The following is a 22747-nucleotide window of genomic DNA, read 5'->3' on the forward strand; positions in this document are numbered from 1 at the left end:
TCAGGTGTTTTCGGTCCATCGTCTTACATTTTTTGTTTTCCAGCATTTTATTTTTATCATTTTTTTTGTCATGAGTGCAGTTCTAGTTTCTGTCACATATAGGGCATATATGTGGGCTGCTCTGTTTCAACTGTACATCACTATCTTTGATCAGATAGTTTTTGTGGCGTGCTTGTATTGGGTGAAACTATAGCACACTACCACTTCTGTGCTGCTGCAGCTAACATGTTGACTCTAGCTGCCATTAGCCCACGCCAAGACTATTCTGGGTATGTGCCGCTACACTGATTCACTCACAAGTAGACACTTTCAACAGCAAAGTTACATCAGTGAGCGATGGAGGTGTTGTTTCAGTACCTCTCTGGTTTGATTTGCAGCCAAACAGGGGGGCTGTGTGAACACCCTGCGAGCAGTATTAATTTTAGGTAACCAGCTCAGTTAATAGGGGTCACGGCTGGAACGTGAGCGTTAATTTGGTGAGGATGCTGGTTCATTTGGACGTATATTGGCTTAAAGGCCTGTGCTGCATGAGAAAGGAGTACTTGCCATCTCAGCCAAGTGCTGAATTGCAGAGACGGAGTGCAAGTGTGGGGGCGTTTTGTTTAGCTCACCCTCTGTTGCTCACTCTCTCACTCTGTATCTCTCTCTCTCGTTCTCTCTGACACTTCCGAAGGCAAGACCGGCAGCCTTCACCACATCCGACCCCCCCTAAAGATCTTTATGAGTGATTTTGAACATTTTTTTTTCCTTTACATTTTTAAAATTCACAGCTGTTGTGGCTCTTGTCACTCTCCTGGTTCTCCCATTAACGTAAATCAAGATAGAGTATGAGGTGAAGCAGGACTGCAGGTCTTGGAGAATAAGCAGAACCCATTTTGAAATATGACAGCGAGAGAAATGTGCAACTTGGTAACAAATAAACGTGGTGTGCAAAAGTATTGCATATCAGTACTGCAAGCCACATTTTTATCTTGTTTATGGCCTACATAACTTTTGACTTGTGCCTTCACTAAAGACTGTAGACTCATGGCCTGAGTAATGTGTAACTTCTTAGAACGTCTCCTCTCCTCATGGTCAACAGGGCAAGGTTCACCTGGAGATGCGATTGAGTGAAGTGATCACAGAGAACGGATCAACAGGCCAACACATATCAGTCCGGTGAGTTCTACGAGTCACTTGTTTCCTGTCAAGTGTGCTGTGAGTACAGTTAGTTTGAAACTTTGCAGGGAAATCCTGACAGAACTCCAAAGCTTGAGTCAAGTGAGTATTTTCACTGGCTAAAGATCAAACCTTCACATTAAGCCCAGCAAAACAAGTCTCCAACATAAAAGGTGTTACGTGTATGTATATTCACATGCACGGTAAAAGTTTGAGTAATAGCGCACAGCATACACTGACTGTCCACACTTCTCATTCTGAGCAACAACTTGTTTGAGAAAGAAATATGTTTAAAGGTGTTTTAAAAAAAGGGAAAAAAAAGAAGTCATCATTGATAAAAGTTTCAGTATTGCTTGCTAATCTTGGGTCTCGGTAGCTTGTTTTTTGTGTGGTTTTAAGTGTGTCACAATATTCCTTTATCATTCACCTTTACTTCCGAGCTGTACATTTCACATCACACAGTTTTCACAAGCACAAACCGATATAAGGGCAGATAATGACGTGGGAGGATGTTGAGAGAGAGAGAGAGAGGGGGGAAAAAAAAGAAAGCGCCCATTGACAGATTAGGCTGAGCATGTAAATTTACACACACGTATGTGCATGTGTATGCCAGACCTCTTGCTGTTTACGTATGTTGTTTTGCACCCCCACCATTCATGCTTGGAGAGCAGGGTAATGAGAAGGAAGTGATGGCATCTGAGCAGGAAGCGTGCGCTTCTCACTCTGCAACCGCTGTGGTTTTCTGCTGCTGTCATTCAGTGTTTGAATCGGATTGTTTGCTTAAACCGTCGGCCTGCTCACTGTCACCTGTGCGTAATTGCTCTTGTTTTTCTCCATCGGGTCAACCAGACAAGTCCACGAAGGGTGTGAGGCTCATCGTCCCGTTGCAGGAAGATAATCGGAGCAAAGTTGCATCGCGTCGAGTTAAAAATGATGTAAGAGTGAGGCTTTAGGGAATATTGTTATGACAACCTTGAAGATGATACACAAACATCTTTACATTCAGCTCCTTGGCTTCTCCCTCCGGCCCCGCTTAGCATAGCAGGCTGAATTCATTCTTGTTCTCTGCTGACTTGTGCTTAGCAGCCACATCCTGTTTAGACTGCTCACAGTGCCTGTTGTCACCTGAAACACCTGTTTTTTGTTTTTTTTAAAAGATCCTTGTGTGACGCCAGTCAAACGTGAGGTCAGAGTTTCTAATGATATACTGTAATCTAGTTTAATAATCCAGTGCTACATTTAAATATAGTTCACGCTCCATGTTGTTTTTGTTTTTTCCAATACAATACTATATAAACTTGGTTTGTAGTATATGCTTGTCAGTTGAGCCTGATTCCTCTTTTGGTGCAAAGTCATTGACTTGAGTCATCTAACATAACTAAGCAGGTTTGTGAACAATAAATGAGGTGATGCAATGACATTTTTAATGATTATGTCTTTAAGCTTAATGTGCAAAAGCATTTACGGTTTCTGTTTTGAAGAGGGGGTGTTTTTCTTATTGTTCCGGTAGTGCAAACCATACAAGGTTTAACACTAAAAGCATTTCCACTGAGGCGTCTGTTGAACCAACAAGAAATTATTTACCATTCACGCACCCGCGGCACGGCATTAAAAGCTAATCTCTCCCAAGGTCTGGGTCACTTTAGGGCCTGTCAAAGTGTTACTGTGTGAAATATTGACGGTTTTGGTCCAAGGTGAGCAGCTCCTCAGTGTTTAGAAAGGTGGAATCACAAGATGTAACAAGAATGCTATAACGGTATAATATAGTTGCCTTTATTTTATGTTCTTTCTCTTTTCTTGTGTTTTTATTCAGGATAATTGAGTGCAAGGAGCTGCCTTTGATCAGTGGGCAGAACTGTGACCCCTATGCTACCGTGTCACTTGTCGGACCTGCCAGGTAACTCTGAATTTCGCACAGATAACAAAATAAGTTCTTAGTGTGTTACAGAATATAGAATTAGCTTGTTTGTTCCTTTTTATTTTTTAGCTTTGTGTAATCACATAAGTAATGACCAATTTCCTGAAATAAACAGTGCATAGGTTTTCCACACTGCCTTTAAAACTACTGAGGAATATGTGCAGAAATATTGTGCAGTGTGACTTGAAGCGTAAGGTCCCTACATATATTCTCATCTTTAGGAGCACACCCGGTCTAAACCAAGGTTGTTATGGTTAAAGCTAATTGTGGAAAAAGTTTGAAGTAGTTTTTCTTTTTAACTAACTGTAAGAACATCGTGAACTTGCACAGCTGACTTAAAATAAAGTACAAACAGACAACAAATGTGTCTTTCTCAGCCTGCCTGAAGAGGCTTTGTCACACATATTTGAGATGTGGGAGTTATTGTGTTTTTTGTTTTTTGTTTTTTTGTTTCAGTTCATTTCCAGAGTGGATTTCTTTTCAGTTTAGTTTTTATTGTTTGAAAGTTTTTATTGGTTTCACTGTATTAGTCTGTTTTTTGTTTGTTTGTTTGTTTATTTGTTTTTAAACTATCATTGTATGGAGGAAATATTTAGGAAGATTTAGGAAAATCGGTGCAGGTATTAGAACTAAAACAACAAAAACAACAACACATCCATCAAAGCCTCCTTGGGAAATTGTAATTTTTTTTATTTATTTTTTTGAGCCAAACTAAAAAATACTAAGACTAAGGATCTTTCCTCTAAATATTCTTTTGTTATTGAAAGTTCACAAAATCGTTTCATTTAATTTTAGGTAATTCTAATAACCTTCTGTGGGGCATTTTCAGCTTTTACAAGTAATATCTGTTTGGACTTTCTTAAATCTTGCTCCTAGTAAGTACCCTCCATATTATTGGGGTCAGTTTGGCTCTGAAGCTAAAGCGGATCATCTGCTAATCGTAAAGCATAAAGTGCTTAAGTAGAATAGAAAAGCACTTTAAAGGAACCAATCCATTGACCGTTCCATTATAAAGACTAGCACATACCCATGCTACAGCATTGTATGGTGTATTTGTGCTGTTGGCAAACTGGTATATTTAATCTCATTGAGATTTTTTTTCCCAGTAGATGGTAAATAGACTGGTTCTTATGTAGTGCTTTTCTACTACCTGAGCACTCCAGGCTCTTTAAACAGCTTTCCTCATTCACCCATTCATACAAACACCTTTTTCTATGCTTTTTCTAAGTAAGTGCTTTCTATCTAACATTCACACACATTCATGCTCCTGTAGATGCATCGGAGAGCAACTTAGGGTTAGCATTTCGCTCAAGGATATTTGGCATGTTGACTGGAGCAGACAGGAATCGAACCACCAACATGGGGTGGTAGATGTTGTTTTACATGCTGGAAATGGGGCGTTTTTAGCTAGATGCTTCCAAGGCTGTTATTAGGCATCTATAATTCAACTGTTGTGAATATAAAGTTGTTTTATTGAGTTGTTTTTGTCATGAATTAAAGTAACAGGATGCATGTTATAGATGCTAAAAGCAGGTCTTTTTAGTTGCTAGGCATGATGACTTGATTTCTGATATAGTTAGGAACCTCGAGCAGCGTGAGCTGTACCTGTGTGCCAGGTTTAGTTGCTCAACACCTGATCGTGTAGGAGGAGCTCGCAGACAAAGAGCAAACATGAGACAGAGATTTTGTGCTATTGTAAGATTAGAAAGACTGAAACAAATTAAAACTATCTGAAACAAACCACACCTCTCTTGAAATGAATACAATATCAAAATCAAAGACTCAGAACTGGACTCTGGTTTAAACAAATTTTTATTTTATTTTATTTTTTTAATGAATGTCATGAGTGAGCTGACTAAACTTTCCAAGAATACGAAGACTATGAGCTCAACTATGAGCATCCACTTACAGCTTGCCACCATCGTGAACCTTGTTACAGATGGCAAGATTACATTTTAGTCATCTTAAGTCACTCCCTGACAGTGCGATAGGAGTCACATGCTTCTCTTCCCCTTTTCTTCTCAATATATCCATAGCTGAATCCTTAAATTATCGGAGAAAATGGCATTCAGTTTCTGTAATGTCTCCCCTAAGGTCTGATCAGAAGAAAACAAAGGTAAAGAAGAAAACCAGCAACCCTCATTTTGAAGAGACCTTCTTCTTTGAGGTAAATCTTGTAACACATGTTACCACATCATAGGTTTCAAATGGTCTGTTGGTTACAGCAGATAATTGTATATATTAACCATGACATGTTCATCTGCAGGTCACACGGTCCTACTCTAGGAGGACTCAATTCAACGTGGAGGAGGAGGACATCGAGAAACTTGAGATCAAGTGCGTTTTGAAGGTTTTTTCCCCCCCTTTTGTGTGCGCTTTACGCTCTCTCGCTGTCTAACAGACACACACATACATGTACATGCTTCCCCTTTATAGTCTTGACAAAAGAAGAAGAATTTCTTAACGACTTCAGGTTTAAAAAAAAAAAAAAAACCCAAACAAAAAACTATTTTTATTTGGTGTATTCTGACTACTGATGGAGAGCCTTTGATTTCTGGTTAAGGATATGTGGGGCTTCCATCACAGTGGATTCATAGCTCACTGGGTAAGATTAGTCAGAGCTGAAGGTAAACACTCGTGCATGGTGTTGAGGTTTGGATTTGAGGTGGTGTCATTGCACACATTGTATTGGTTTTTATGCACCAAGCAGGTAAGCACCGCTTGGTAGTGATTTTTCTTTTAAGCCCTTTTTGCCATATTTGAAGTGGGTGGTTGTTTTGTGCTGAACACACAGACACAAAGAGCAACATTTATTTTGCCTTGCTACTTGTACATGTAGTTTGTAATAACAGTTGTATATTTGCAGATGAAAAACATTCTTTCAGTCCACATCCTTTCCCCTTTTTTCCAGAGTTGATTTGTGGAACAATGAGAATCTGGCTCAGGATGTTTTTCTGGGGGAAACACGGGTCCCTGTCAAGATCCTACAAAGCGACCACATTCACAAAGCCTGGTAAGGAGCAGACGGAAGTATCTCGCTATCTTTAAACATATTTATGCATACTTATTGAGCATTAGGCTGACAAATTTAGATTTTCTGTCCCCTTGTTTTGAAAATGGGTTTAAAGTGGAATCACCCCCCCTTCAGGCACATGCCTGTAATAAAGACAGAGCATTTTCTTCCCATTTTAAATGGCAATACTGAGATAAAACTGAAATGTTCATGAGCTTTGGTTTACACCCCTATTACCTCCTGTTTACATAACTCCTAAAAGATTTTCCAAAATAGATTCAGAAGGGTCAGTTTTACCTATATGTGCTTGACTAAATCCAGCAGAGTCTGGTGCGTCTGTGCCTTTAAAAATTTACTACGGGGGAAAAAAAACAAAAAACAAAAACGTGATCATTAATCTGTCATGGCCTGATTACCTTCCTCTTTACCAAACAGGGGTTTTTTTTTTTTTTTATTTATTTAAACACTGGAAGGTGGAGCCGCTGCCTTTGGTGTTTCACTGTTCAGGAACCCAGTCTTGCATGTCTGTTGCATTTTCTTGCTTTTACAAGGTGATCTTAAAACTCTTCCTAGATTTCTCATAGTTCAGCAGTTTTTCCACTGTGTGGGTGTTTTCCTTGCTTTGCGTCAGAGTAGGAGATGTGGGATTACGCCAGATAGCAGTTTGTTAGTAGATGAGGGCTTTGAGTCGAGTGCGTGGGTGGCTTATGCATGGTGGCAGTGCCTCATGTCCTGTGTTTATGCTGGAAGTCGTCCATGTTGCATTCATAAAAAGTGTTGGGTACAGGTGATCTGTTAAAGTGTCTCTGTCTGTGTGCAGTGATTACAGATCAAGGGGATTACGGGCAAACCTGCAGTGACTGCAGGCCAACTCGACATGTATAATGTTGTTTTACCCCACCTGTTGGCTTATGGAGAGATGTGCAGGCACTATGGGAGGAAGATTTATTGATCACTAGGCTGACTAATATGTTCTGAATCAAGGGTGGGGGAACTCCAAGCCTTAAGGGCCGTGTCCTGCAGGTTTTAGATATCGCCCTGGGTCAACACACCTGAATCAAATGAATGAACCTGAATTAGTTCATTACCAGGCCTCTGGAGAACTTCAACACATGTTGAGGAAGTAATTTAAAAGCTGTTTTGGATCAAGGACTCCTCTAAAACCTGCAGGACACCAGCCTTTGAGGCCTGGAGTTCCCCCACCCCTCGTCTAAATGGATATTATAAAAAGACTTTTCCTCCCAAGTCCAGATTTTTGGTCATTTTGATCTTTTCTTTCTTAATTTAAATGTCCAAAACCGTCGATTAGCGGTTGAACAGCCTCACAAATTAAGATTTTCTTTCCCCTTGTTTTGAAAAAGGGGTTCAAAGTTAAATCATCCCTTGTTTAGGCACATACCTGTAATAAAGACAGAAGCATTTTCTTAACATTTGAAATGCCTATGTCGAGATAAAGCTGAAATATTTGTGTGCTTTGGTTTACACCCCTATATGCTGTTAAACAAGCCTAATGATTGAATTCCTCTTATTTTAAGTGAAAGCTGTTAGACCAGCAGGAAAGAATTGGCAGTGTAGCAAAGACAGCTGTTTAGTTTATATAGTGTGATAAACAGGTGGGTATATCTGTACTGAGCAGCATTTAGAAACCTCTTTTTTGGTTTTTCTCAGTTGTTGCTGTAAAATATCCTCCAGTTTATCGTCTTGCTTTGCAATCTATTTATCATGGTTTTGTTTTCCATTTCAAGATTTTATGCTCATTGCTTAAAACCTTTGTAAAGTGGACTTAAATCCTTTGTGATGCTGCATATTTACTGCACTATTCCTGATACTCTATTTCATGTTTATAGTATATATATTTTCTAAAGATGCACCTATTGAACTTTTTTTGGCTTATTTTTTTTTTTTTTACTTTTTTTACCGGCATTTGCCACTTTCGATTTTCTTTCTAAAACCAGCACATACAAACTAATCGGCTTTTATTCACTGATTTGTTTTTTTCTTAAATAGTAAAAGAAATTGTAAAACCCTTACAGTTTCTGCAGTTACAGGATCTTCTTTTGCTGAAACAACTGAGTATAAAGTTTTCTGCTACTGCAAAGAGGTGAAAATAATTAAGTGAAAATAGGTTTCTGTACCTGACATGTTTAATCTTTCTAGACAAAAGCAGGGTCTAGTGAATTTATAGAACAAAATAAATGTCAGGTACTTCCATAACTTTCCAATATATTTATAACTTCACTAGATAACCGGAGATCAACTCTCTTCTCTTTTTCTCCCGTCTCCATAATGTTTCTCCTAACTGCTTTAATCGTTCTGCTCATACCGAAGCTGCCGGCTCTTGGCTGGCTCTGACCTCTGGATAGGTTCAACCACTTTTCTTTTGTTGCCTACTTAAACTTGTCCTTGTTCACTTAAGTTGGGTTGATCTAAGTGTAATTAGGTTTGTTGTTAGGATCGTTTTCGTGGTGGTCCCCCCGCAGTTTACTTTGGAGAACTCAGAGCTGAGACCATCTGTGCTAACACCGGTTAAGCTTGTGGCTGTGAATATGCCACTGTGCACATGTTATGTATTTATGAGATATAGTGGCTTGTAATCAGACGTGAGGCTGTCAGAGGGTCACTGGTGCGAGCTGAGTACACTGGGAATCGGCTGATTGCAGTTCCTGGTTGATTCAACGTTGCGTTTTTTTTGTTTGTCTTTCTAATATTTTCCCACTTTGAGGATCTCATGCATCTCTGTTGTTACTTCATCTGCTCTTTAAAGTGGCTGTTACTGATTTATGAATATGGGAGAGTGTGTTAGGTGTTAATTATTAGTGGTCATAAACTGCTTCTTTGCCTGGACCACCCCCACTATAAACAAGCACTTCCACCTCCACCACACCGCACCCTGCCACCCACGCACCCACCAATATCAGTCATGGCCTATGTAACCCTCATCACTTTCTCAACCCTGTCCTCTAATGTGTGACTTTGTATTGTGCCCCTTCCTCCTGTTTTGTGTATATACTCCTCATGTCTGTTATTTATTCCTGCTGTCCTGCTAGTTATATTTTCGTACCATGCTCAGATGGTGTGGAGCTCCCACAATTTTGTAGTACATGTACAACAATCTGGCATCTCTACTAGAAGTTTGTGCATTCAAACAAAGAGCTAAGAAGTCTTAAGTTAACTGGATGGATGCACACCAGATGCAAACTGCTGCGTGCTCAAATAAGCAGCTCTCGATCTTTATCTGCATCAAAGATAATAACATGTCAGCTGTTTTGTTCAAAATTTGTTTCCACTTTCCTCAATTGGCTGTGGAGGGGTGAAAAAAATGTTGCAGGTTTAAACTCTGTGTTTGACTCTAACCTTTTCCAACAACTGTATTCTGCGTGAGTATATATGCACAACTCATCATATATTTAGATAAGACATTGGATAAAAGCACATTTTGACAAATGAAGATGCTTTCTTCTGTCCTGTAAAGTGTTTTTGGAAGCTTCAGTGTTCGTTTTGCTGCTTTTTTCTGGTACAGTTGGTCTGTAATGTGTTAAACAGTTGGTATCAAACAAGCAGGATCAGCTTTTTTTTTTCTTTTCTTTTTTTTTTTTTTAAATTATGTGTAATCTTAGGTGGGTTGTGTTGTAGAGTTAATATTTTATGGAACGTGTCCAGGCTGTCTGTGACTGACACACATGTACTCAGTTATCTGGTTTCTGTCTCGGTTATGTGATAAGTCGCAGGTTCCATGTGTTCAGAGGATGACTCATTAGTCACAGCACAGTAATGTGTTGTTTCTCTTATTGTGACCCATAAGGTATCTCCTTCAGCCAAAAGGGAACGGAAACAAATCCAAGTCTGATGATTTAGGATCCTTGCGTTTGAAGCTGACCTACATAGAAGACACAGTGCTGCCATCTGCCTGCTACACGCCACTCTGCACCCTGCTGCTCAAATCCCCAGATGTGAAGGTGAGACAGACGCTTTAAGTCGAAGCAAATCCTGATGAGAAAATTCCACACTGAGACGATGCAGAGATCGATATTGTTGTCTTTTCTCTTTTCACTTTTTTTCTCACCCTTCTTCAGCCCATCTCAGCATCAGCAGCACACATCCTGGGGGACATTTGCAGAGAGCGATACGAGGTCGTTCTGCCGATGGTCCGACTGCTGCTCCACAACAATCGCTTCGTGCCTTTTGTCTCTGCTGTGGCAGCACTGGAGCTGGACAACACTCAGTGAGTACTCCTCTGGCACATACCTTTTTACACCAAGCCAAGTAGATATACCGGATAGAAACATGCAAACAGATGTTACTGCACTGCAGTCACGCTGTGTTTTCCCTAATAAACAGTTCAACTTTCTGGCTATGACTAATGCAATAAAACAGGAAGCAGCTCTAAAATACAATAGAGCTTCAAGAGTGAATGTGGTTTTAATTACTCGTCTTGACTCAGACGGTTTGATTCTGAAACTTCATAAAAATTCTAGTCATAAAATAAAGTCTAATTGGTGTCTGTGGAATATCTGTGTCCATACAGGGAGGCTAACACTATATTCCGTGGCAACTCGCTGGCAACGCGCTGCATCGATGACATGATGAAGATTGTGGGAAAGAATTACCTATCTGTCACCTTGAAGCCTGTAATAGATGAGGTATGAGTAAAAAGGAGACGCATACACACACACACACACACACACACACACACACACGCCCACACACGCATCCTGTGTCGATGCCAGAATAGTCATGAATCACTGGGGTTAGAATGGAAAAATCCACTTAAACATCTGCCCTTCAGCCTCAGTCTGCAGATGTGCAGATGTAATTGGAGGGTTTGGATAGGCGCAGGGTATTTTCCTTTAAACGGTTTTAAAACTGTAATTTTTTTTTAATCCTGTCTGGCTTGTTGACACTGGTCTAGATGTACAGGTTGAAGGCCACTGTAATTACCACAGTTTCTTGCAACTGTATCTACAGAGTGTGCATTATTGTGTACTTGGTCTTTTCTTTTATCTGTGACTTACAATTGCTAGTTAATTTGAGTTCTTCGACATAAAGCAAAAAGACACAGCTGGGGTTGAAAATGCCTTCAGTCCCTCCTCTCACTCACCGTGTCCAGCTGGTGTTCCTCCAATTTCAAGAAAATCTGAATAAATGTGCAGCTCCACACAGCAGGAAATCTCAGTTCTTGTTCACTTGTAATTTAAAGATTTGGTTTAAACTAATTGTTCTTTGTTTGCTTGCTTGATTTTTGTTTTTTCCCGTCGTATCTTTAACAGATTTGTGAATCCAACAAAACCTGTGAGATAGACCCTATTAAACTAAAGGAAGGTGACAATGTAGAGGTCAACAAGGTAAGTGCACCCATCTCACTAGATTTATCAGTCTTGTAACAGGATTAATTGAAGCTTTGCTTGTCGTAAAACTGCGAAAAAAGTGTTTATCCACTTTTTAGCTTCTGTTTAAAACATTTTAAAGTGATGCTAAGTTGTTGTGTGTTTTTTACTTTACCTGTGCAGGAAAACCTGCAGGTTTACGTCCAGAAAGTTTTCTCCTCCATCACCCAGTCAAGTTCTAACTGCCCACCACTAATGTGTGACGTCTTCAGGTCTCTGAGGCATTTGGCCTGCAAACGCTTTCCAGGTAAAACGTAGAGCCAGTGTTAAAAAGCAAAACTGCTGTGACAAAAGGTTATATGCACACCCACAGCAGGTGTGTAAATTGTGACGCAAATGTCATTTTACTCCAGAAACTGCTGTAAAATTATGCAGGGCTTTTAGCAGATTGCGATGTTGCTGCTGGCTAAATGCCTTAGTAGTCCACAGCAGTATATTAAACCAAATTATATTTGGCATATTTATATATACACTCACCAGTCTTTTCATTGCTTACACCTTGATTTTACTGGGTTGGACCTTTGCTTTGCCTTATGAGCTAACTTAATTCTTCATGGCATAGATTCAGCAAGTTGCTCGATACATTCCTCTGAGGTTTTGGTCTATTTTGACAGTTTTGAGCTTTTCTCATATAAAATATCTCTATTTTATAAGCCATTTTTTTGCTGATTGAATTGAATGTGCTGGTTTCTCAGGTGTTTCTTTCTCCTCTCCACAGGCGACCCACATGTTCAGTACTCAGCCGTCAGCAGCTTTGTGTTTCTGCGCTTTTTTGCTGTTGCTGTTCTCTCTCCTCACTCCTTTCAACTGCGTTCCCATCATCCTGTAAGTACACGTCACCCACTCTCAGCGCTAATGACCAGTGAGCGTTGCGTAGCGTAGCGATGCAGTTTACGTTCTCAGTCGGTTAAACCTCGGTGCCGTTGTACATTTTCTGTAACTGCAGGATCCTGAGATTTCCCGGACGCTCACACTCATCTCAAAAACCATTCAGACTCTCGGCAGCTGGGGTAGCTTGTCAAAAAAGCTGGTAAGATTTATATTGCTGAAATTCTAGTGTGAGCTACGTGTTGTCCACTTTATAGTAATTGACAAACAGAGGCACTTTCCAAATGCATTTTTTTCCTGTTATGCTAATTAAACCCACTTTGTTTTTTCTCTTTCTAGTCCAGTTTTAAAGAAACCTATATGTATGACTTCTTCAAATCATTCCAGGAAGAGAAGTGTATCGAAAAAGTTAAAAAGGTATTTTTTTCCCCCCTCACATACCCAAAGGTCTATAAAAGGATTCATCATTTCTAATGGCTGTTATCATTTTGTTTCCAGTTTCTGGATGAAATCTCCTCCAACGTCAGTAAAGAGTCCAGTGGCCTGGAAGACGCTGTCGTTCTCAAGGAGGGGTGAGTGTTCAGTTCAAGTCTGGGCAGAATTGAGAACTCTCACTTGGTAATAAAGAAACCTTGAGGGGAGCTTTGGCATCAGTTCTGCACTAGGCATAAAACAACAAGTGAATTATGTTTTTTTTGCCTCAAGTAAATCAGCTCAGATTTGAACCTTTAGCCTGTCCTTTTATAGGGAAGTACAGAAACGTGCTCAGGGGAGAAAACCCCCTGGAATGAAAACATTTAAGAAGAGATGGCTCAGACTGACCAACAGGGAGCTCTCCTACCACAAACATAAAGGTGAGACCAGTTTACTGTAATCTCATACTCGAATGTGATGAAAACTAATGAGACAAACACGTATGCACGGGTTACACGCAATGCTAAGTTCCCGATACTAGCACTAGATGGAGCTAAAGTAATTGCTTATATATTACTTATAAAATTAAGAGACTAAATGGACCGGTTCTTTTATATAGTGCATTTCTACTGAGTATTCAAAGCACTTTATACTTGCCTCATTCACCCATTCATGCAAGCACTTTTTTTTCTGTTTATGCCTTTTAAAGTACTGGACAATAAGCATATACAATAACCTGATTTGTTTTTGTAGTTTCCTGTGTTGATTACTTGTGTGTTGACTTTGCATCAGCTGATTAATGCAATGCATCTTTTGAGGGCTTTGCAGAGTAAATACTGCCTTTCTGTGATACTTAAGGAAAGTTTCGAGTGCTCAGTAAATTGTCAGAAAGAGAGGATGTGATAATAAATAAGATTGATCATCAATCATTGGAGCCAGTTGATAGGAATATAAAACTGTCTTCAAGGAATTTCCCAAAAAATATGTTCAAAAAATGCAGCTTTTACTTTCAAGGGAGAAGTTTGAATATTTTATTTTCTTCTGCTCATTATTTAACCTAAACGGTAATGTTGTTGAGACTGGAGGCTGTTTGTGTGTAAACCTAACAGAATGACTTGTTCTCCCCAGGGAAAGATGCCGACCGCACCATTAATGTCAAAAATATCCGGGCGGTGGAGAAAGTGGATGAAAGTGCCTTTAACCGCAAAAATGTAAGCCAGTTCCCCCTCTCACATGGCCCCGTCATCACTTCTCATGTATTACCCGTTTAAAATGGAAACGTCAGTGCCAGTGTCACTTCCTCCTGTTATTATTAACAGTGAAAACGGCGCATTGTTGGTCTCATGGGCACGTTAACTTTCAAATGAAGTACAGAAATGACAATATTGTTGTTGCTGGCATCGCATGCCTCAGTCCTTTCTGTCTTGGCGAAGAGGGGCGCTTTGTTTCTTGCGCTCAGAATGACCTTTATGGGAATGAAACGGTCACATCATAGTTTAACTACTTTGTTTGTCTTGCGTCAGATGTTTCAGGTGGTCCACTCTGAAAAGCCTCTTTACGTCCAGGCTGGAAACTGCGTGGAAGCCAGCGAGTGGCTGGAGGTCCTGAGCCAGGTCAGTCGTTGCAACGAGGGACGCCTGGCCACTTTCCACCCGTCAAACTACACCAGCGGGGCCTGGCAGTGCTGCCAAAGCCTGAGTAGCAACGCTCCAGGCTGCAAGCCCTGCACAACGTGAGTTTTTCCTCCACATCAACACCACAGCGAGGGGCGGAGCGCGGGGAATGGTTTAGTATCCTCGCTGCCATCTGTGGGGCGTGTGTTGCAGATCACAATAAACGCTTAATAAAATGGCCTGCTGGTCTTAAGTTTGACTGACTGTGTAGATGCTCACAAGCAAACCTTAACCTTTTAATCATTATCTCTTGTTATGAGGACATTTCAAATGGAAAATAGAAAACTTCTAAAGCAGGATTTTTCAGGTGTGCTGATTTTTCAGCGTGGCATCAAAGCAGGTTAAGTTTGAAGTTTTCAATAAGGAAGAGGCTTTGTAGGGACTAAACTGAGCTTTAATTGAGAAGTGTTTGATTTCATTTATCAGCTACTGACTTTGAGGACCGTCATTTAGCTGCTCTGATGTTGTCGATCTTCTTCACCGCCTCTGTAGATGTTTAGCAAGTTTACAAAGATGAGTCAGATGGTGCACTTTCATGCTAACGTCTGTAGTGTAGTGATGTGTGTGAGTGGAGAGATGCATGTATTTAAGTTTTTTTTCTTAGTTTGTGAGTTTCCTTTTTTGCTGCTTTTTCCTGATTTCTCTACACTTTTGTTCTCTCCTATTTCAGCACCATGCTGGCCAACCTGCAGCTGGATATAGACTGTGACCGAGAAGCAGAGAGAATTTTCTCACTCCTCTCAGCAAACGATACAAAGCTTCAGAGCATGGAGGGTCAGTATCGTTTTCAGAAATGCTTCATTAGAGAGAGCAGGGTATGATTCATATAAATGCAGCTGACTCACGATATGATGTTCAGTTTAGGGTGTTTAATCGTATAAGACTACAAGCCTTATGTATACATTAGGCCCAGTGTTGTGCAGAGTGAGGTCGGATCAGCTGGTGTTTGTCTCTCAGACATTTGCGAGCTTTTTTTTTTAATCACCAGCAGCTGTACCTTGTGGGATCAGCCATCAAAGCAATCAACGTATGAAGATGTCAGGTTTTAAATTCATTCATTCTCCTCACTATGGTGTGTTTCACACGAACGACTGAGGGCAAAACTTTTAATTTCCAGTGTGGCGGGACAACTCATTTTTCAGCCTTCATTTGGTGATTTAAATGTTAAGTTGGTCCAATTCAGGACCACTAGAGCACCAACATCTTAAATCAAAACCACAGACAGTATAAATGGTCACGTAGCTACTGTGACATCATCTGTTGATGAGCATTTGGTAACCATCCCACAGATAGGTCTGTGAAGGTTCTCAGTCATCCAGGTCATCGTAGTCAAAGAAGCTTGCAAAGAAAAGCGTCTGGACTTCTTTAAGATACTTGAAGTCGTTTCACCTCTCATCCGAGAAGCTACTTCAGTTCTAAGGTCAAATGGTGGAGAGTCCCAGATATAGACCTAGTGGGAGTATCCCCCAACAACTGAAGAAGCTTCTCGGATGAGAGGTGAAACGTCTTCAAGTAACTTAAAGAAGTCCAGACGCTTTTCTTTGCAACATCCCACAGATAATCCTCCTCAAACACAGTATCGCCGAACTTTACAACATAGATTTAATTTATTATTCAGTGTGACCCAAAATGAGTGACTGAGCCCATAAAGTCATCGGGAATCTGTTTGGATATCTCAATAAACATTTTCCCACAGACTTGTATAGTAACAAGTCCTTTTGCAGACACAGCTATCGCCATCTGGTGGCTAATTTGGGGCACTTTTGCACCAGCTTCATTTGTCTGACCTTAAAGTTAAATCTACGGCGGCTCTGAGAGAACAAACGGATTGCAAGATAAGAAAGCAGCAGGAAAATCTCACAAAACACAACAAAGTGTTTCTAGGGAGACAATAACAGGACAGACGAGCTGTGGAAGTGACAGAAACCAAAACATGCACGGGACTGCACTGGGACGCGCTTAAAGAAGGAAAACACTTCCGTTTTGTTTTGTAATTTAATTATTATTATTTTTCTTGTGTTTCATGTGCTTTTGCAGGAGTTTTTCTATGTACTGGTGTTTTCTTGCAGTTTGACCTCTCAGGGCCACCGTTTGCATCCACGTTTCATACAAACTATTAAACACGCCTCCTTTGTTTGTGTCACATGGTTTTCCCCATTGGGCTGAACACCTCGGACACCCAGTCTGCCATCTCAGTTTTTCTACCTTCACTCTGGTGTCTGTGTAAAAGAGCGAGGGTAAACTGTTTTGCACATACTGCTAATGAAGCTGTTACTTCACTATATCGTCACGTAGATAAAAACTTGTTTCCTGCCATCTTCGTGTTCACCATCTCCCTTCCGAGCACTTGAAGTTGCACTTTGTAATGTTTGTCCTCTCCACAGATGCCTGTGCCAGTTTGGCAGTGTATCAGGGCCCCCAGCGAGAGCCGGAGGAATACTCAAAGTTCACCATTCAGGAACCCAAAGAGACCTTTCACACACTGAAACAGCTCCGAAACATCATGGAGGAGCTGCAGCGGCAGCACAATATCAGGAATGACGTACGGCAGTACGGCAGCCTGTAAGTCTCCATGTTACATTATTACGATACACCACTTTTACGCAGTATGAGTATATAATGCAGTGACGGTAAATGATGTGGAAATCTTATTAATAATACTAAAACACATTCTGCAGTGTGGATGCTGAAAGTAGGACTATGTGATCTAAATTGGTAGAGGAAGTGCAGAACATGATGGCAAAGAAAACTGGGAAATTTTCAAAATAAGACGCTTAAGTTGTGATCTAAAGCCCTGCAAAGGACATCACAGGTCCACAGGGCAACATCTGATATCCCCAAGTTGTAGTTGTCCCTGGATCATCATCATCATCAATGTTGGTCCAGGTTTTAATACTGCAAGGGACCATTAATACTGTTGTGATGTCATAGTTTTTCGACATGGAAACACCATCACGTCACACAGCAAACCCTAACCTTAATCCTAACTCTGACTATGGCCCCTCTATCCCTGCCCTATAATGATAATGATGATCCAGGACGAACACCTGGATCTCAGCTACACCTGAGGATCAGTTCAAAAGTTTTGGACACTAAAAGTAAAGCTGGGAAGCTTGCAGAAATAACAAAAGAAAGTTTGACTTAAAGGGACTAACGCCCTAACTTTAATGTTTTATTACAGCTGTGGCACAGGACTCTCAGAAAGATCACTTACTCATTATCTTTGTCTTCCTTCCTGTTTCAGTGACAACCCCATAGTGGGAAAAACCTCATAACTTGGCTGGGGCGATGTGGTCCAAAAGCAGCCACGCCTGCATCACAACAAAGCGCCTACGTTGTCCATTAGAAGCCCCAGAAGCTGTGCCAGTGAGAAAAGGTGCGACCAGGTGAATGATACACCACCTGACCTCCACATGTCATGAGTCCACTACACCAGTGACAGCCCGAGAAGGGGAGCCAGAACAAGCTTGTGAGCTTGACCAGGATCGCACCTTGATCCTCGAAAGGAATGAACCCTTAGGTGTTTTCTTTTGTCTTTTTTTTTCTTTCTTTCTTTTTGGAAGTACGTTGCCTCATCTCCTTCCCGTCCTCTGCAGTGAAGGTCACAGATTCTATCTGTGTCTTAACTTATGTCCCCCTTTTTACGTACAGCTGTGTGAAATGGGCATCATTAGATGGTGTGTGAATAGGCTGCTAATTTTTTCTTTTATTCACCGAGTTTTATACGAACAGCTGTAATGATGCTCTCCTCTCATCTGTGAACATCTGTCTTTACAGTTGATTCCTAATCACCAATCTGGAGGCCCCTCCCCCTGTAAACTTCAGTCTTTTCTCCTCCTCCTGAACAAATGTAAATGTATATTTTCAAAGAACATTTGAACCGGTCTGCCTTACTTTGACGGATGTTTCTTTCACATCAAATGCTGAGGGAATAATGCAGAAGCACTTTAAATATTTGGAGCACTCCAAATAGAAAATGATTGGATACTTGGTATCAGCTTTCCCCATTTTGATCAGTTACATGATCCTTTGTTTCATTCCTGTACAATAACATTTATAGCCTGTAGATTTTAAGATATTTTTCTTGACCAAAGACGATTTCATAGGTTTGAACATGAACTTGAAGAAATTAATGTATTTTGAATACAAATGGTTTAAAAATGGAGATAAATAAGATGAATATATATATAAATATAAATATATATATGTTTGGTTTATGTGTACGTTTTTGCTAACATATCCTTTACTTTTTAGTGACTTAAGGCAAGCAGTTTGCATGCGTTCAGTTTTGAATCCTGATAGCACGACTGTAGTGAAGAGTTGTATTTCCCTGTGATTGTGAATCGTATCGGTACGGTGTGCGTCAGATCTGTGCTGTCGTGTTGAGAGCCTTGAAACCTAACTAACAGTGGCTTATGTAAGAAATGATGTTCGACCTGCAGAGAGGAACCAATTGGAATAACAAAATCGCCCCTGTCTTTCACGCTTTAGTCCAGACAGTCTCCGCCAGTGCGCACGTTATGTCCTCCTTCTTTACTATCGCGGCTCCAGCTGTTCTGTTTCATTGTCTTTAGGGAATTTGCTTGAAATGTGGCACAGCTGTTTGCCACAGCGCTCTGCTGCATTGACCAGTAGAGAAACGTCTGTGTAGTAAAGGGAAAAAAATTATGTTATTACAAACTGTCAGACTCTTAAAGTTACTCATAATCTAGCATGCATGTCCTGCAGGAGTAGGGTTGCATCAGATGAACAAAGCAATAGCAAATAATCAAGATTGATTGCGTAAAATAGAGATTATCCAATTTACTTTGTGGGTCTTACTCCATTTTAATTTAATTCAGTTTATTGTTTGTAACTGACACAAACCAGCTACTCAATTTTATTTTTTAAGTGGTAACCAGCAAAATTTCCCCCCAGTTAGGCTGATTTTGATTATCAGTTGGTGGATTGTTTTTTGTTTGTTTGTTTGTTTGTTTGTTTTTTGTTCATTTTTTTCCCTCTGAAAGAACCAGTGAACAATCACTTTGATTCAGTCTTGATTTTTGACTTCTTTTTTTGTTCCTTCCTGTGGTTTTGAGTCTGCTTCCCATTTGAACGATGAAGTGTTGAATAGAGACAAAATTAATTAAAGTGGACCTGTTATGCTTCTAAATTCTCTCATATACTTACAGGTTTAATTGTGGGTGCTCATATAAACAAGTGTATGCAGAGTTAAAAGTTCACACTGCTCTGCATTCACTGTTTCAGAGGTCGTTTTGTTGTGTTTTTTCTACTCATGCATGGTAATGATGTCAGAGAGTGGATATCCCCTTATATGGTCATCTCAGCTCCATATAGGGGGATATCTAGGGCATCCAATCAGAAGGAAGGATTTCACAAAGCCTTAAAGAGACAAGCGGTCAAACAGGTTATTTTAGGTAGACGATCAAATGAGAAGAAATACAAACATGGAGCAGTGAAAGAGTATAACGGGTCCCCTTTGAACATCTAAAGTTTAAACATTGAATGCTGATATTACAGGGTTAACTGTGTCTTTTCTTTTATTTGTCTGTGATTGTTTTCATGAGTTGTGTCTTTGGTCCATTATCTATTTCTAACTTGCATGTCTTGTACATTTAACAATATATTTTTCTAGGAAAATGTTTTGTACCTTTTTTTTTCTCTCTCTCTTTTAAACACTGATTTTAATGTATTACTCAGCTGGTACTTTTGTTCTCAGTCTGTCGACTTCGTCAAGGCTGGATGCTTTGTTGTTGTTGTTTTTTTGTTTTGTGTGTGTTTTCTATCCCCGTGCGCACTCCTTATTGGCTCCTCGCGGTCATAACTCCCTCTCGTTGAAGCTGATTAACACAGTGTTACTGCGGTGAATGTCGCGTGTTCACGTGCACGTCAGTAGTGAACAACGTGCCTGATCGGAGCCAAAATAAAACTGTAAAGTGATTTCACGCCGATTCGGTTGATGGACTTTGCTTATGATTTGAGTGACGCTGAATAAAAACAAATCTCTGGTACAAACTTCGACATCTGGATCTGAATCGGAAAGCTAGCTTAGAATCAATTGTTGTTGTATCGCATAAGCTTGCATGCTAACTCCATTGCTAGTTTTAATAAGGCCAGTAAATTAGAGGGTGGTGTATGTGTGCTTATTTTCATAAAACGTGAACAGGGATGGGTTGTTTTAATCTATCTGATTTTAATAAGGGAAGTTTCTTCATTTGTTTGTTGTCATAAACGGTCTCTATGTGGAAACGTGACTTTCCTGTTGGACTACAGCCAGCTTCATTTCATAATTACCCAACAGGAAGGGAAATGTCCATATGTGCTTTGATCTATCAGGTGAACACAGGGGAAATTAAGGTATTAGCCAACATGCAGATCTGATATGAGTTTCCGAGCTCTTAAGAAGGACCAAAATCTGATATCACTGCAGTTTGTTTTTGCAGGTGTATCTGAAACAATCTTTTTTTTTTTTTTTCTCCTGCCAATCAGATTGTTCTGTGTCAAAGCAGAGTGTGAGTGCAGATGACTGTCTGAAGGCTTTGTAGAATTTTTCATTCTTTCTCTTTCTTTCTTTCTTTCTTTCTTTTTTTAAGCTAAAGTCTCTTCTTGCCTCTTCTTGTCCAGTAAACGGTGAGCGGTTCGATGTTATCGTCACATCTCCAGCTCGTTTCTTCTAAATGTCTGTTATTTTTATACACATTAAACATTTTATTTTTCCATAAATGGTCTATTCTGTGTCTCTTCATAATAAAAACACTTTGCCAGTGCCTCTTCTGTTTGTTAGGTGTCTGTTTTCCTACTGCGCTCATGTGACCTGCGTACAGTGTCCTCCAAGATTCAGACAAAGAAACAAGTTGTGTAATTTTGCGTATAACTTGCTAAAGGTTTGCAATTGGATTCAGGTCTATAGCAAATTGAGGGCCAGCCAATGGCACCAATGTTTTCAACGTGAAGGAACCACCAACGGACTATCGGCTCGTTAGGCCGGGCACCAGGAGCGACCCAGGGCTCACTGTGCCAACTTAAAGTCTGACAGTCGAGATTATTTTCTCCATAATAACAGCGTCAGGATACTGTTGGCTAGCAAGGAGGGATTGCATAGATGGGCTGCACCAATAGGACAAACTAAATTCTGCTGAATTAATTTCTCATCCCGACTCTAAAATATGTTGGACCCTCTCGCCACCCTGTTTCTAACAGCGTGCTCCTGCTGTTTTTCCTCGCACAAAGGTGCGTTTACCTGTCCTGCTGCTGGGTTGATACCCGTCTAAAGCCCTATGCCACAGCTTGCGCCCTAGTATCTCCTCCACACTCTTGAGACTTTGAGGAAGATGCAGAAAAAACCTTCTTGGACTTCCTGTGCAACCTGAATAGGCTGCAGGTATCATCTCATGCCCTCTAACTGTAGAAAGTTAGTTTTTAGACCGAGGCTAAGCTGGCTTTGTGGCAAACTGTGATGAGCGAGCTTGACGTTTGTACAGTTGGAAATGTAGATCTTAGCTTAGCATAAAAGATGGAAACTAGCTTGGCTGCCTAGAAATACTTTAAAAGTGTTGGTAGCAGGACTTTTATTACTTTGGTCTGAGTCCAGATACCTGTTTAACCTGTTTACCATACAAGTAAGGCACGCTTCAACTGCCTGTGCTCAGCGCACATCTGCGAGATCCTGATAAGCTGGTGTGATTTTGCCAAGGTTGCTAAGGGTAAGAGCTAATAACCAGTAAAAGATAATAAACATCAAACATGAAAGACATGTTTTCGCTCCTCTGGTGGGGAGGGGGCAAGTTTTGAATGTCTCTGGGTGGAAAAATATTTGGGTTTAGAGGATTGAATTTATACCACAGTGTGAGATGTCCTCACCTTACAAAGAGCTCCATCTGTAAAGGTAGACGCACACTCAGACAGGAGTTTAAGGTTAAATACACAGATCATACAGGATGCTGCTTTGTGGTCCCTGAAGTGCGTGTGCAGTCTTTCTATGTGTTGCGCTTACGTGTGCATCTCCTGCTCCAGCTACACCACAGAGAGGGTGAAAACACCCAAATAACGTCTCCCTAACTCTCAGATCCCCCTTTTTTTTACTTCAGAGCTGCTGTAATTCTTCATGGCACAGACTCAACTGCTGGAAACATTCCTCAGAGATTTGAACAGTGTTATAAAAGGCAGTTAACACAAATATCAGACCACCGAGTGTAACAGTGAAGCTGCTATTGGCTATAAAAACCTCACAGATTGTAATAATCATATATTCTATTTAACTATCTGTCACAAACACTCCACCCTCTCACTTTGTCTTCCTGTTAAACCGAGCTGCGGTGAGTAAAACTGTCTGTTGTAATTTAAATAAACCACACTGATC

General features: G+C 40.4%; 1 protein-coding gene across 5 annotated transcripts in view; it reads left to right on the forward strand.

Annotated features, from left to right (window-relative positions):
* rasa2 (RAS p21 protein activator 2) overlaps positions 1–22602 on the forward strand; it is a 35786-nt gene extending 13184 nt beyond the window's left edge. Inside the window, exons 5-25 of one of the 5 annotated variants that reach the window (XM_085131243.1) lie at positions 1082–1158; positions 2972–3055; positions 5171–5243; positions 5343–5413; positions 5988–6089; positions 9892–10045; positions 10163–10311; positions 10615–10729; positions 11357–11431; positions 11597–11720; positions 12192–12298; positions 12420–12503; positions 12641–12718; positions 12800–12873; positions 13049–13155; positions 13844–13926; positions 14239–14447; positions 15059–15162; positions 15377–15430; positions 16773–16950; positions 17633–22602. In XM_085131243.1, coding sequence (XP_084987369.1) covers positions 1082–1158; positions 2972–3055; positions 5171–5243; positions 5343–5413; positions 5988–6089; positions 9892–10045; positions 10163–10311; positions 10615–10729; positions 11357–11431; positions 11597–11720; positions 12192–12298; positions 12420–12503; positions 12641–12718; positions 12800–12873; positions 13049–13155; positions 13844–13926; positions 14239–14447; positions 15059–15162; positions 15377–15430; positions 16773–16950; positions 17633–17663 — 2133 coding nt within the window. In that variant the 3' untranslated portion in view covers positions 17664–22602. The remainder of the gene's footprint in view (positions 1–1081; positions 1159–2971; positions 3056–5170; positions 5244–5342; positions 5414–5987; positions 6090–9891; positions 10046–10162; positions 10312–10614; positions 10730–11356; positions 11432–11596; positions 11721–12191; positions 12299–12419; positions 12504–12640; positions 12719–12799; positions 12874–13048; positions 13156–13843; positions 13927–14238; positions 14448–15058; positions 15163–15376; positions 15431–16772; positions 16951–17632) is intronic. The other 4 variants (XM_085131245.1, XM_085131244.1, XM_085131246.1 and 1 more) reach the window with 4 other exon arrangements.
* The last annotated feature ends 145 nt before the right edge of the window (positions 22603–22747 follow it).

Source organism: Neolamprologus multifasciatus, chromosome 14 (assembly GCF_963576455.1).
Source record: "Neolamprologus multifasciatus chromosome 14, fNeoMul1.2, whole genome shotgun sequence".
NCBI classification, from domain to species: domain Eukaryota; kingdom Metazoa; phylum Chordata; class Actinopteri; order Cichliformes; family Cichlidae; genus Neolamprologus; species Neolamprologus multifasciatus.